A 13208-nucleotide genomic window follows, 5' to 3' on the forward strand; every position below is an offset into this window, starting at 1 on the left:
CTCTTCTTAAAAAAAAAAAAAAAAAAAAAGTTGAGTTTTAATAGGCCTTATGTTTTAGGGAATATTAGGAGTCTTCAGCCTGGTGCAATCACGCTAAAATCTTTAGATTGCAATGTAGGAATGTATAAAGGCTGATGACCCCTATTCTCTTTGTGCTTTTCTGCTGAGACTTGCATGTTTTCTCCTGTTAAACGTGCTCAGGTCGAGTGATAAGCAAGCTTCTCTGCTCGGGGGAGAAGGAGGTGGACCTGGCCGTGCAGAGCGCAAAGGCTGCCTTCAAAGTATGGAGTCAGCTGTCGGGCATGGAGCGGAGCAGGGTGCTGCTGGAGGCTGCCAGGATTATCCGGGTGCGTTGCAGAAGATCAGCCCCCCTTTTGGAGAGAGCTGCTTTTGTCTCTGAGCTTTCCTGTGGATGGATATGGCTGCCAYGTGTCTGATGGCCCCTGGACTTCCAGGGGTTAAAAACCACCTTTGCCCAGCAYAGAGAGTAGGTTGTCATGGGCAGAGCAGCCAGGCCTGCCCTGCTGTTCAGACTGGGTTTATTCTTTATCTTCTTATCTTTGCTGTGTAAAGCCTTTCCTGGGCTCTTTTCCCCCCGCCTTGTTTTTGTCTGAAGTCCTCTTTCTGCAACAGTATATACTGGAGTTTGAATACACTGCTTGTACTCAAGATCTATGTTTACTTAATCGCATTAGAAGACATAAAATGGAAGCTGTCCAGCCAAGATCTCGCAAGGGTCGAAATGCTTTCCATGAGCCCAAAGATTAGGACTCACTGCATGTGACTTCAGAGCCAAAAGTGCCTGTCAGGATGCTGAACTTCCATCTTCCCAGCTGTTGTTGTGTGACCAGTGTTTTGTTTTAGCAGTGAAATCACAAGAATGTCATATTTTTGTTAGACACCAGATAACACTCGCGAGGGAGAAATAAGTTAGCTTTAACGCAGATTCCTTTCTGAGCTTGTGTGCTCTTGGACATCAGAGTGATTCTCTCCATCAAGTCCTGGAAGTCCTGTAAGAAAATGGACTTCCAGTACGTGGCAGAAAGAGGAAACGTTTTTCTCAAACTTCTGTATCTGCCAGACTTCTCAGCTGTGTTGCTTTGTCCAATCTTCACTTATTTCTTCAGATTCATTTTGGTCTTGCTCTTTGCTATTGCTTTCAGTTTAGTTCTGTGAACTCTACTCACTGTTTACCAGGCTGTGTCTTGATGCAGGTTTGCTGATCTTTTAGATAAATGGAGAAGATTTAGATAAATGGGGAATGTTAAGCAAGCCTAGCTAGTGGTSGGGGACTGCAGCAGATGTCTGTTTGATGTTCCCCTGTGACCACTCACCACGAGCAAAATGATAAATAGCAATTTAGGAACATCCCTATTAGAGAGGACTAGATGGTACTGATGGCAGACAGGCCTTGGAACTTGCCTACTTGGGAAGCAGCTCTCTCCCTGTGGAGTATTGCCACCCCCTTTCCTAATATTTTGTCATATTACTGCCCTCACAGGAGCAGAGAGATGAAATTGCCACCTTGGAAACCATCAACAATGGGAAATCCATCTTCGAAGCCAGAGTGGACATTGACATATCTTGGCAGTGCCTGGAGTATTATGCAGGACTGGCAGGATCTCTAGCTGGTGAGAACTTTATTGGAGTTTAGAGCCTCTCTTGGTAGCTTCCATGGTGCAAGAGGATCTTTGCTGTTGGTTTCTCTTAAGAGAAACGTGATTTTCATTTTTTGAAAATCTCAGAAGGGTTTTTGGAGATCTGTATCCTAACACTTCCGTGTTTTGTGGGTTCTTGTGTGTCTTCAGTGAACTTGGTGAAGTAAAAACTGTGTGTTCTGGAGATCTGTCCCCTGAAGCTCTGATAATACAAGGAGAGGCTTTGTTCTTCTCTACTTTCTGTGTGTTTTCCTCTTTGCAGGTGAACACATCCAGCTTCCTGGGGGATCCTTTGGATACACAAGAAGAGAGCCACTTGGCGTTTGTGTTGGGATTGGAGCCTGGAATTACCCTTTTCAGATTGCCTGCTGGAAATCTGCCCCAGCCTTGGCTTGTGGTAACAGAGACCTACTCCCCATGCAAAATTCTCCTTAAGGCCAAGGGATCCCCAGGGGCACAGCAGTGTGGGGGGTAAAACTGCAGTGTCTAGGGGTGCCTTGAGGAGCTGCTGAAGCCTCAGAGGACCCTTGAGGGTATTCCTCTTGCAGGAAGGAAAAGGAAATTGAAATGAGGGTGCAGCAGGTGCTAAGAGAACAGAGAAGGCATCAGCAAAAAAAGTTGGTTGCTTGGCTTTGTACCAGAGGAGGAAAGATCTCTGGGAAAGTCTGCAGGGCAGGAGCAAACACCCAGTATCTCCCAGCTCTTCCCAGCAGGAATGTGCAGTCATCCCATTTTGGTGCTTACAGAGTGTTCAGTTGAAGTCTCTGAGGGGTCTCTTGGGATTTGCACTGACAAATCCAAGACTTTTGTTTGTTTGTTTGTTTTTTGTTTTCTGTTTCTGGGTACCCCTAGGCAACGCTATGGTCTTCAAGCCCTCTCCCTTCACCCCCATTTCGGTGGTGAGGCTGGCAGAGATCTTCACGGAGGCTGGTGTGCCCAAAGGGCTCTTCAACGTTGTGCAGGGTGGAGTGGCCACTGGCCAGTTCCTCTGTCACCACCCAGATGTGGCTAAAATCTCTTTCACCGGTAGCGTGCCAACTGGTGTCAAGGTAAGGGACTCAGGAAGGTTAGTGTCTGTGAGTTTGCCACCTGCAAATTGTTCTTTTACTGCAATTCCGTAAAAACACATATAACCTAAAGAGTCATTTGGAGGAAATTGTACATTCAGTATAAACCCATTCAAATAACAACATTCTCCCTCCTCCAGACCACAGGTTTCCTTCATTCATATGTGTTTTTACTGGAAACAAAAAGTGAGACTGTCCTCAGTCTGGACTAAACAAGTCCAGAAATCTCAGCTTGTTCTTTGTGCACACTAGAGTTGTTTATATTTTTCCTGAAGGTCCCTGGACGTGTGGAAACTCTCCCCTCGGGTGCCTCCTACCTCCCTCTAGTCTGTCCTTCTGTCAGTGAGTTGCTTGTCCCTTCTGTCCTTGTTTCCATCAGATCATGGAGATGGCAGCCAAAGGGATCAAACCAGTCACCCTGGAGCTGGGAGGCAAATCCCCCCTCATCATCTTCTCGGACAGTGTCTTGGAGAATGCAGTGAATGGAGCCCTCATGGCCAACTTTCTCACACAGGGCGAGGTTTGTTTCTGGTCCCACCATGGAGTGGCTGTGGTAGGGAGGAAAAATGGGCAGCAGATCCATCTTGTGGGTTTACACCAGCCTTGRGCAGTGAGAGATGCCACAGAGGCTTTTTCTGTCCTAGTTTTGGTGTCTCTACATACGCTGCAGCATCTGTGCAATTTTTTTGGCAATGTGTCTTATGTGGGTCACTTGTGGGAACTGAGCAGTCAGCTCAAATCATGTSCTGCTGGTGACCTCCTGTGTTTTTGCCACTTGGTGGCATCAGTACCATCATAATACTGTGGAGTCCAGTCTTCGTCACCCTCAGGGACAGGCTGTCTGTGTTTGCTGCTGTGGGGAGGTTTCTTTGGGCTTCCCTAGAGCAGGAACCTTGCAGGGAAGGACTAGGAATTGTGTGTGTTATCCTGAACAGCCTATTCCTCGTCTCAGGTGTGCTGCAACGGCACGCGGGTGTTTGTGCAGAGAGAAATACTGGATGCCTTCACAAAAGAGGTGGTGAAACGCACACAGAAAATCAAAGTTGGAGACCCGCTTCTGGAAGACACACGGATGGGAGCCCTCATCAACCGGCCACACCTGGACCGCGTGCAGGGCTTCATCAAGCAGGCAAAGGAGCAGGTGGGAGCGTGATGCTGCCCAGGGCCTGCCCAGAGATGTCTGGGTTTGGTGTTACTCACGGACAGCCAGCTGCCTCCCCTGTCCCATGTCTTCCCAACTAAGGTTTATTTCTTGCTCTGATGGAATTGCTTGGAAGGTACCTTGAGAGTCACTAGATTAAAAGTGACCCAGTGCATATCTCTGAATCAGGGCTGAAAGTGATGTTGCATTTCAGATGCTGCTGTTGCAGGCGGTAGGATACCCAATATTGCAGTGTGTAAAATGGGTGAATCCACACAGTTCGGCTGGGGCTGGTTGCTTTTTATAAGCCATAGTGACACGTTACACATTTGCTTGTCATCTTGGCCTYCGGTTTTATTGGTTGCAGAAGGAGCTTAGTAAGGATGAAAGGCRTCTAAAGCAGTGGTGCCCACTTACGTTCACAGGTTGCTAGGAGCAATCTTGCTAAAACYAAAAAGATTTATTCATTTTTTTTCCTTCAAATATTTATTTTAAAGTGTAAAGAATGCATTAAATGTCAGCACAAGCTGTATGGCTGCTCATTTTGGAAGATGGACTGTAAAAGGAGACATATGAGTAAAGCCAGGAGAGAGTAAACCAGGATTTGGGAACAAGGAAAGTGAGATCTGGGGAAGGTTTGGGGGACCTATTGTCCCCAAAGCAGCATATCTGACAGAAARGGTATTTCTTTCCAAGTGGAGTGCTGAGGTACTGACTGACTTGCTAAGTTGCTAATGAAGGAGATCCCACCAGGTGAAGGTATGGAGGTTAACGTGATGCCAGCTGAGGATCTGCTTCCAGGTTTAGTTGCTTCCCTCCAACCTACCTCGGCCCCTGTTAGACTTGTGCCCCAAACCAGCATTGTTTGGGCCTTTAGGATGGATTGTGAGTAAGAATCCAAACTTGGTCATCATCTCCAAGAGCCCTCGAGTGGTAGAGTTTAACTGCAGGCTCCTTATATAACTCCTCATTTCCCCACTTGGGCGGGTTGGGCAATGAATTAGCTGTGTGAGGGCAGTCGGAGCTGGGCAGGATGCTGCTGGGCTTGTCTATCTACCTTCTGCTTGGTCCTTTTCCAGGGGGCAAAGGTGCTGTGTGGTGGCGACCTGTATGTTCCAGATGACCCRAAGCTGAAGAATGGCTACTACATGCGACCCTGTGTGCTGGGTATGGTCTTTCCTATTTATGGTGATGCTTTCTTCTATAGGGGTAGATAGTGGCACCATGTTGCTAAGCTCAGTACCTTACAGGAAAAACTGTTCAGTGCCACCCCTCTCTGTGCATGTCCGTCTGGACTAGTATAAATATGTAGTAGAAATAGCTCAGATGTGTAGGAGACTGCACACAAACAGTTCCCTGCTGTTGGAGGGTCTGATGGGACATGCAGCTAGCGCCTCTGCTGCCTTGAAGTTCATGATGGGATTTCTTTCTGTGCCAGCCAAGCTCGGGGAGTGTGCAGTGCCAAGTGCTTCTTAGAAGGTTGTGTGGGCTTCTGAATGTGGTGGACCAGCCAGCAGCTCTTCCTCCTCAAGCTTGTGTGCCCTGCTTCTAGGGAACTGCACGGATGACATGACGTGTGTGAAGGAAGAGATCTTCGGACCTGTCATGTCCATCCTGCCATTTGACACGGAGGAGGAAGTTGTGGAGAGAGCCAACAACACTAAATTTGGCCTGGCAGGTGGTGTCTTCACCAGGTACAGTGGGGAAGTGGGGCTGGTGTGGGAAGCAGCCTGGGGAGAGGGGAAGCACCACAGCAGCTTGATACACCTCTTGCAGTGTCTGGCATGGATCTCCTCCTCCAGGGAAGGCTACTGAGAAGAAATGCCAGAAGGGGRCTTTGAAAATGCCTGCAAAGCTCTTTGCAGCTTGTCCTGAAGGGTTAGGTGGGCCCAGCTGTCCTTCAGACTCTTACCAGTCTGTGCTTGGCCTGCTGGCCACCTTCCTGCATCTCCAGGRGATGGGCTCCTGGAGTCTGCCATGCTCTGGAAGTGCACAGAGGGCTCTCTGCCGTAGCCTGCTGTGCTGGTGTTCTTGGTCTGCCATCTGTATCGCAAATGCCATTTTAAATGTCCCTGGGAATAGGTGCCACATCCTTTGAGCAGAGCGAGTAGGGCAGGTGAGGCTCCAGAAGGTTGGTGACCTCATTGGGGACCTTGTGGCCTTCTCAAAGGGGGCTGTCAACAGGCTTGGGAGGAGAGGAGGGAAGGAGAGGCTCCAGCTGAACTACCCTTTTCTGGCAGGGATATCCAGAAGGCTCACAGGGTAGTGGCTGCTCTCAAGGCTGGAATGTGCTTCATTAACAACTACAACATCAGCCCTGTGGAACTGCCTTTTGGAGGATACAAATCATCAGGTGAGCTCTGGCCCAGGGAAGGCGAAATGGGTCCCCGTGTGCACAGGGGATGGGATGTTCCTGCTCCTGTGATGGCAGATGCGAGTGGGCTCTTTGGGGGAAACAAATGCCACGCTGGGAGCTGATAAAGAAGCTGGAGTTTCAGCTAGAGCTCTGTATGAGAAAGCAAGTTGAGGAGCTTTTGTGTACATGGTCTTGCATCTGAGCTCAACTGTATTTTACTCTGGGGATGATCACAAATGCCACTGTGGGGTGGCATTTGTGGGCACTAGCCACTGAGCACATGGCTCATGTTCTCACTGCCTTGGAGCTGGTCTTTCATTTCTCTCTTATTACTGCAGGATTTGGCAGGGAAAATGGACGGGCAGCCATTGAGTACTACTCACAGCTGAAGACCGTCTGTGTGGAGATGGGTGATGTGGAGTCTGTGTTTTAGTGGCTCTGAGGCTGTTCAAGGGAGCAGCAGTCAGCCCTTGCCTGTCACCCGGAGGTGTGGATCATTTGCACAGCAATAAAGTGCTCTAAAATTGTAAGTGCCTTGGAGGAAAGGAGTTGCAGGGTTGGAGCAGCTTTTTGCCACCCTGATCCTGCAAGGGGAATGTACGTGGTGGGCTAGGCCTGTGGTTCTGCTCTGCCYTCTTTGGAGGTAGAAACCTCAAACTCAAGGAGACAATTATGAGGTTTYCATCAGTAGCATGTGCTGCTAGTGAATAACTATCGTGGGCTTCTCAGGGGCAGAGACACAGCCCTGGCTGCYCCCCGGCTGTGTGTTGTAACCTTACCCCCACTCCATTGCATTGTCCTCCACCCTTAGTCAACTTTATTTTTGCCAACTTAACAGGTATCATCYTATCAATGCATATGTAAACTTTCGGACACCTCGATATCCCATGGATGWAACCCCTGTCTCTTCCCTGATGAAAAATGTCTCAAGTGTGGGACATTTTTTTCTTTTTTCTTTTTTTCCTTTTTCCTCTTAGCCCACAGTGATCAGAATTTTTTTCCCTTCTCCCTGTGTCTCACCTCCAAGGTGTGCCAGGATATTGTGGGAATAATGAGCTGATGCTTTCTGGGACAGCTGTGGCCACACAGTCTGTCTCYCCACACATGGTAAAAACAGCACAAGGGGAGTGGTAGCAGGCTCTAACATGGGTGATAGGTCACTGATGGTCTTAAGTAACAGCTGTTTGACTCTGTAAAAGCCCTTTTTTTTCTTTATAATCATGATTAAGCCACTTTATATGTTCATCAATGTTTTTCAGCAATCAAATAAATGTTAATTTTGCTTGAAACATCTTGTTGCAGTACAATGTGAATCAAGGGGCCCAGAAATCTATTCTGATAGAAAGCAGGGCTGTTGCRGTATCTGGTAAGCAAACAGGTTGCAAGGACTGAAGGCCTGAAAGCCAGAACAACGACTCTAACAGCTAGTGTTCTGTGTTTCTAAAGAACAGGAGTTGTTCTTGCTTTCTGCAAAACTTCTCAAAAAAAAAACCTTTCTACAACTTGAAAAATGAAATTAAATTCATTTTATTCCTTTAATGATGAGGAAAAAAAGAAGATTGGAAATGAAGTGTTTGAAAAGAGAAAAATCTCTTCAGTCTCCTGGGCAGCCACTGAGCTGYCCAGTTAGTGCTGGCAGACCCAGCCAAGGTGCTGGAAAGCTGCATGAATCCCTGTTCCCAGCAGTCCAATGAGTGCAGCTGAACCAATGGCCCCTCTCATTCTTTTTTTAGGATCTAGAAAGAAACGAAACACGTTTTATCAGTGCAGCAGCAGAAGGCAGCTCTGCCGCGCATCAGCGGGCGGGCTTACACCCTTCCCCACGCACACGGCATGGTGGCACAAGCGTCTGGCTTTGGCTGACCTTGTCCCCACCTATAAGAGACAAAGGCCGGGAAACCTTTGGGAATGGGAGCCCAGTGAGGTGTGAAGTCAGGCACCCCTATCCAGCTAGGTTTATTTCAAGGAGTATGAGAAGTAGGGAAATGAAGTAGTTGAATTCAGCAAAGCCCTTTCCCTTTGGTAAGTGAAGATATGCTCAATAGTGTAAAATACCATCACTCAGACATGAGCCCAGCCTGGAAATTAAAGAAGGGGCAAAAACTAGATCTTAATCTTGCGGCACGGTACCCGATTGTGGCATGTAGCTACCCTGAGCCTGTGCTATTAGTTATAGRATTTGCGTGCTTTCTGTCAGTAGGACAAGAATAATGCAGAGTTGGCAGGCTGTAGAACAGCAGCATTTTCCCTACAGCCTCCCTGGAAGGTTTATGCTTTCTCCTCGATACGAGCTGGAGGACAGAGCCCCGAGGCCCCCATGCGTGWTTCAGTTTCCAGGCACTTTGTGTGTGCTGCGGGTTACGGACTCACCTCCGGTGTAGTAGCCGTGGGCATAGAGGATTCTCCCGAGGATCCAGGCAATGCCAAACCCTGTCGCAAGGCGCTGGATGGAAAGGAGATGAATTAAGGGTTTCAGAGGTTGGTATTTGGACCGGCTCAGCTATTTGGAGAGCAGCCCCGCTTCAAGAGGACACCACCAACTACAGCGTGGGTCCTTACCCAGCTAGGACAACTGGAGTCATGTCCAGGATGCCAGGATTTTGCAGGCAGCAGTTGCCTCGATCTCTACCACACCACTGCACACAGACTTTGCTGTTGCTGGTGTTAAGAGATTTATTCCTCATCTGTCAACTTAGAGCTTGCTGCAATATGGCTACAGTTTGCCAGACAGTACTAGATTTGTCTGTGCTGCTCTTTCCCTCTCTGAGAAGGAATATTCAGGGAGGAGCTGATTTGTCTGGTGGCAGTGAAGGAAAAGCTGCACAGATACCTCCTCAAGCCTTTTTTTATACCTTTCTTTTAAAAATGATCTATTTTTTTCTGTCCCCCCGACACTGTGTCTCCTTTGGTGGTGGAAGCAATGGGAAGGTGATTCTGTTACCATTCTATTCTTGGCATAAAAGCTTGCTGAAAATTTTCTTAAAGTTTTTTTTTTTTTTTTTTTTTTTTTTTATTTTTTTTTTAAACAGGGGGTTAGTTCTCATCCTCTACAAATCTAGATACTGAGTAGCCTTGTTGCCTGCCCAGTAGGACCCTGCAGGACATCAAGGACCCTGGCAGAGTTGGAGGGATTCTCCCCCAATAGGGCAGTGGGGGCTAATAATACTGTGTCCAACAACTTGTCTGCGGGGGACAAAAAAACAAAGTTTAGCTAGGGAGACCTGCCCCAACGGTATCACTTACGGGGTGGTAGATTCCACCGGTGGCTAAGAAGAACAGGAAGGACGGRTAAGTTTCCAACCTAAAAAGGAGAGGAGGGTTTGTGTCAACGTTGCTTGCAGAGAGATCTCTGCAGAAGAGCAGAGAAGTGCAAGGTCCCTGCTCGACCTGACTCTTGGGAGTCAGTGCGGGGGCTGGAGATGGAGAAGCAGCACTGACTTGCTGTGCACAACACACAGCCAGGCATCTTCCTCGGGTGCGACGCCAGAAACGGAGCGTTTAGTAGCACACAGGCCCTGGCTGGGGGCTCAGCTTTATAGTTACTTATGTGTCAACCACCTGTGTCYTTAGGTGGTACTTACGTGTTTTGGTGTGCACGCTGGATGCAGTTGAATATATGCCCATGCTCAGGATCTGTGCTATACATGGTTGGATACTGTGAAAAAAACAAAAAGCAAAAGCAAAGCATGAGTGAGCACAGTCCTGCCTTCAGAGCCCCCTTCTTCCTGGCAGCAAGACCTGGAGCCCCTTTCCCTGTGGCACCTTCGGGGCTGTCCTTGCTCCCCCTTGGCTGTTCCCCCATCACGGAGGAGGAAGGACACGCTCCCAGGAGAGTGTCTGACTGGTGCTGCTCTCGTCCTGACACACAGGGCTGGTAGCTGCTCTCACCAGCTCCCTCTGCCCTGTCCAGCTCCCTAGGCCCCGCTCAGCTCTCTAGGCCCCGCTCAACTCGCAGGCTCCGTGCTGGACACCAARGGCAGTACCACTAGAAAGGCTTGTGAAAGGCTGGAAATGTTCTCCCTCGGCAGTACATATGTTACAGGGCAGGGCTGTGTGCTTGTTGCTCGTCACTGTTTCCAGCCTCAAAACCTTGTGCTTTCAGCAGCTTTCGCTTGGTGCCAAGCAGTTGATCCATTGAGGGCCGAGCTGCACTGTGCTGCCTCTGCTCCACTTGGGAGAAGCGGAGCAGCAGCTACACCCATGTGGTGGGGCAGGGAAGTGTTGGATGGTCACCCAAAAATAAACAAGGTGTTGCCTAGCTTATCTGCAGTGCTAGAGCCAGGGAATGTGTGGACTCTGCACTTTTCTGGGGTAGGGAAGATGGAGGGCTGGAGCACGGAGATGGCAGCACCTCTGCAAATCAGCTCGTTTCACCCTCTTGATCCCTCAGCCTGAGCACTGTATGTTGCCTGGCGTGGGAGAGCCAGCAGCAACCAGGGGCCTGACTGCAGTGCCAGGAGACATCTCTAAGATAAGAGATCTGTGGGCTAAGAACTGGTCTGCAAACCAGAGGGAGAGGCAGGAACTAATAGCCCCCTTCTCTGATGCGTAAGCCCTAACGGTGCAAGCTGGGGAGGAAATGACCAGCATGGAACCAGCTCTGCCTCTACCCCAGCAACAAAGCAGGCCCTTGCCCCACATGGACCGTCGAGGACGGGGCAGTGGCTGCTGTGTTGGCCCATATGAGGGACTGAGGCACAAGGCCGCGCTGCCTCCACTCACCTCCACCTTATACTTCTTGCGGGCCTTCCCCACATTCATGGCAAGGTGCCCCACCACGATGAAGCTGGCAGCCCCTGTCAGGATCACGTAGCCATACTCCTTGGAGAGAACAACCATCTTGGCACTGTGAGAAAAGAGAGACCGTTGCTTTTTGGGGGCGGGACTGGAGAAGAGGCACCTGGTTAYGTGCGGTAGCGTGTGGGAGTTGCTGAGAATGGACCTACATCCTCCTCACCTGGGCACTGCCTGATGGGAGAAATTGAAAGGCAGGGAGGTTTCACCTTCCCCCTGGAAAACAGGCCAAGTGGGAGGTGTTCAGTGAGAGGTACAAAGCTAGGGAGGGTAGACAGAAACTGGTTGCTCATTGCTACTTCTACCACCAGAGCTAGGGATCATCAGATAAAGCCAGGAAGAGATAGACTCAACAAAATCAGCAGAGTTTTTCCTGCAATGAGAATTAGGCCTGTAGAGCTCCTTGCTCTCCAAAGGATGTTGTGGATACTGGCAGTTCTCATGAACTTAAGGGCTCAGTTGGGGTTATGATATAGACAAACTACAGCTGACTCAGAAACCCCCTGAGTTGAAAGGAGCTGGGCTATGGGAACTGTTAGACTGAACCACTAAGCCTGTGGCTCATATATATATGAACTATGTAAATATATAAATAACAAGGCCCGCTTCTCCCTCTTCCCCACTGCCCAAGCTGCCAAACCCACTGCCACGGGATGCTCTGGGACCAGCTCTCCCTAGTGCAAACACTTGCCCTTCTGGTGACTCTGTGCTCCTGCTGCCCCATCCCAAGGGCTTTGTCCACATGAAGTCTGGTAAACAGTTGCTTTGGGTTTTCAGTGTTCTCCTTAACAACTAATAGATGCCAGCTGTACCTGCATGTAATGGAAGCTACCGCCTGACAAACACACTGAAAACACAGGGCATTCCCCCTGCGGCGATATTTTCCCCTGCAATTAAAAGCCTGGTGGAGACCCCAGGCTTAACAGCAAGGACCAGGCACGCCACCTCTCGCAGTGCCGAGTTACAAACTGTGCTTTTATGGCTTTAACTTAAAAGCAACAATTTGGGCAGCGAAAGGCCATTCTGCTGCAGCAAAGCTCTGCCCAGCCTGAGCATGCATGAAGCCACCTCCTCTATGAAGCAGCTACCGATACTGATACCGAGATGTCACCGATAGAAAACCATGCAGCAAACCTTTGCTCTACCTGTGTGCAATTCAAAGTCAGCAGGACCTTCAGGATCTCTCCGAGCGCATGCCTTGTGGCTACTTCCTGGTCTTGAGGGCTTCTGCATTTTCAGCAGCCTTTGCTCAGGGCTACTTGGTGGGGAGCAGAAGCCTGGGGCTGAACCGTGCTCGCAGCACTGCGCGGCAGGCAGAGATCGTGCAGTGACACAGCAGCGATCTAGCGCCGCAGCAGAGCCCTGGGGAGGGGGTGCGACGGGGGTCTGATGAAATCACAGGGAAAAGCTGCTCCGTGATAAGGATGTGCGCGCAGCCCGCCACCAGAGAGCCCTCCAAGGGGACACAGCTCCCTGCACAGGCCTGGGCTGCGCTTCTGACCGGACACAGAGGCCCAGCGCCAAGGGGGCTGCTGGCAGGAGGTGCCCCCGGGCGCGCGCGRGTCTCTCCTTGGGCCGTCTGTCCTCAGGCTGTGCCTGTGCCCGGCGCTTGCTGCCACCACCACTGCCACCGCCGCCCTCCCCGCGGCCCCGGGCCTGCACTCACCTTCACCGCAGCGCCGCGGGCAAGACTGATCAGGCCCGGAGYGTGGGGCGGAGCTGGTGGCCGCCCCGTCACCGCCACCGTCACCGCCCAGCCGGAGCTGGCCTTGCGCTCGGCTCTGTAATTTCCCGTATGATTCACACTCTACGGACAGGCCGTGGTTTAGTGGCTGTAGGACAGGGCCTGTTAATTAGCGCAGATTTCCCTTTCATTTTGCCTCATCTGGCAGGTAYCGGGCAAACAAGGGTTCAGGCGCGGAGTTGCTGCATGTTCACGTGCAAGCAGATACTTCCCTTGGCGATCAGCAGCGTGAGGAAAATCAAGGATCTTATTTATGTCCCCTGATCTGGTCTGTTTGACATACACAGCCCTTGGGCTTTCCAAGAATGAACTGATAATGTCTAGGCAATGTATTTTACATTAAAAGACTGCAGTCGCGAAACGAGCAAAACTCTTCAGCCTGTTGCTAATGCAGTTTGTCTGCAGCCCACTCAGAGCAGGCCTCCGGATCACACCCGAGAGGAACAGC

General features: G+C 50.1%; 2 protein-coding genes across 2 annotated transcripts in view; one reads left to right on the forward strand and one right to left on the reverse strand.

Annotated features, from left to right (window-relative positions):
- Positions 1 to 7435, forward strand: part of ALDH9A1 (aldehyde dehydrogenase 9 family member A1) — an 8107-nt gene extending 672 nt beyond the window's left edge. Inside the window, exons 2-11 of the mRNA XM_026042912.1 lie at positions 202 to 347; positions 1502 to 1631; positions 1921 to 2055; positions 2511 to 2707; positions 3105 to 3245; positions 3678 to 3866; positions 4946 to 5033; positions 5419 to 5560; positions 6107 to 6219; positions 6561 to 7435. Of these exons, the coding sequence (XP_025898697.1) occupies positions 202 to 347; positions 1502 to 1631; positions 1921 to 2055; positions 2511 to 2707; positions 3105 to 3245; positions 3678 to 3866; positions 4946 to 5033; positions 5419 to 5560; positions 6107 to 6219; positions 6561 to 6655 (1376 nt within the window). The 3' untranslated portion in view covers positions 6656 to 7435. The remainder of the gene's footprint in view (positions 1 to 201; positions 348 to 1501; positions 1632 to 1920; positions 2056 to 2510; positions 2708 to 3104; positions 3246 to 3677; positions 3867 to 4945; positions 5034 to 5418; positions 5561 to 6106; positions 6220 to 6560) is intronic.
- A 358-nt stretch (positions 7436 to 7793) lies between these two features.
- Positions 7794 to 11068, reverse strand: MGST3 (microsomal glutathione S-transferase 3). The gene is made up of 5 exons (XM_026042921.1): positions 10945 to 11068; positions 9804 to 9877; positions 9466 to 9523; positions 8593 to 8665; positions 7794 to 7958 (listed from the first exon to the last, which is right to left on the reverse strand). Exons 1-5 carry the CDS (start codon positions 11059 to 11061, stop codon positions 7849 to 7851), a joined length of 432 nt encoding a protein of 143 aa, XP_025898706.1. The 5' UTR covers positions 11062 to 11068; the 3' UTR covers positions 7794 to 7848.
- Between the last annotated feature and the right edge of the window lie 2140 nt (positions 11069 to 13208).

The sequence above is a fragment of the Nothoprocta perdicaria genome, unplaced genomic scaffold, assembly GCF_003342845.1.
Source record: "Nothoprocta perdicaria isolate Ctin4 unplaced genomic scaffold, notPer1 scaffold_318, whole genome shotgun sequence".
NCBI lineage: Eukaryota > Metazoa > Chordata > Aves > Tinamiformes > Tinamidae > Nothoprocta > Nothoprocta perdicaria.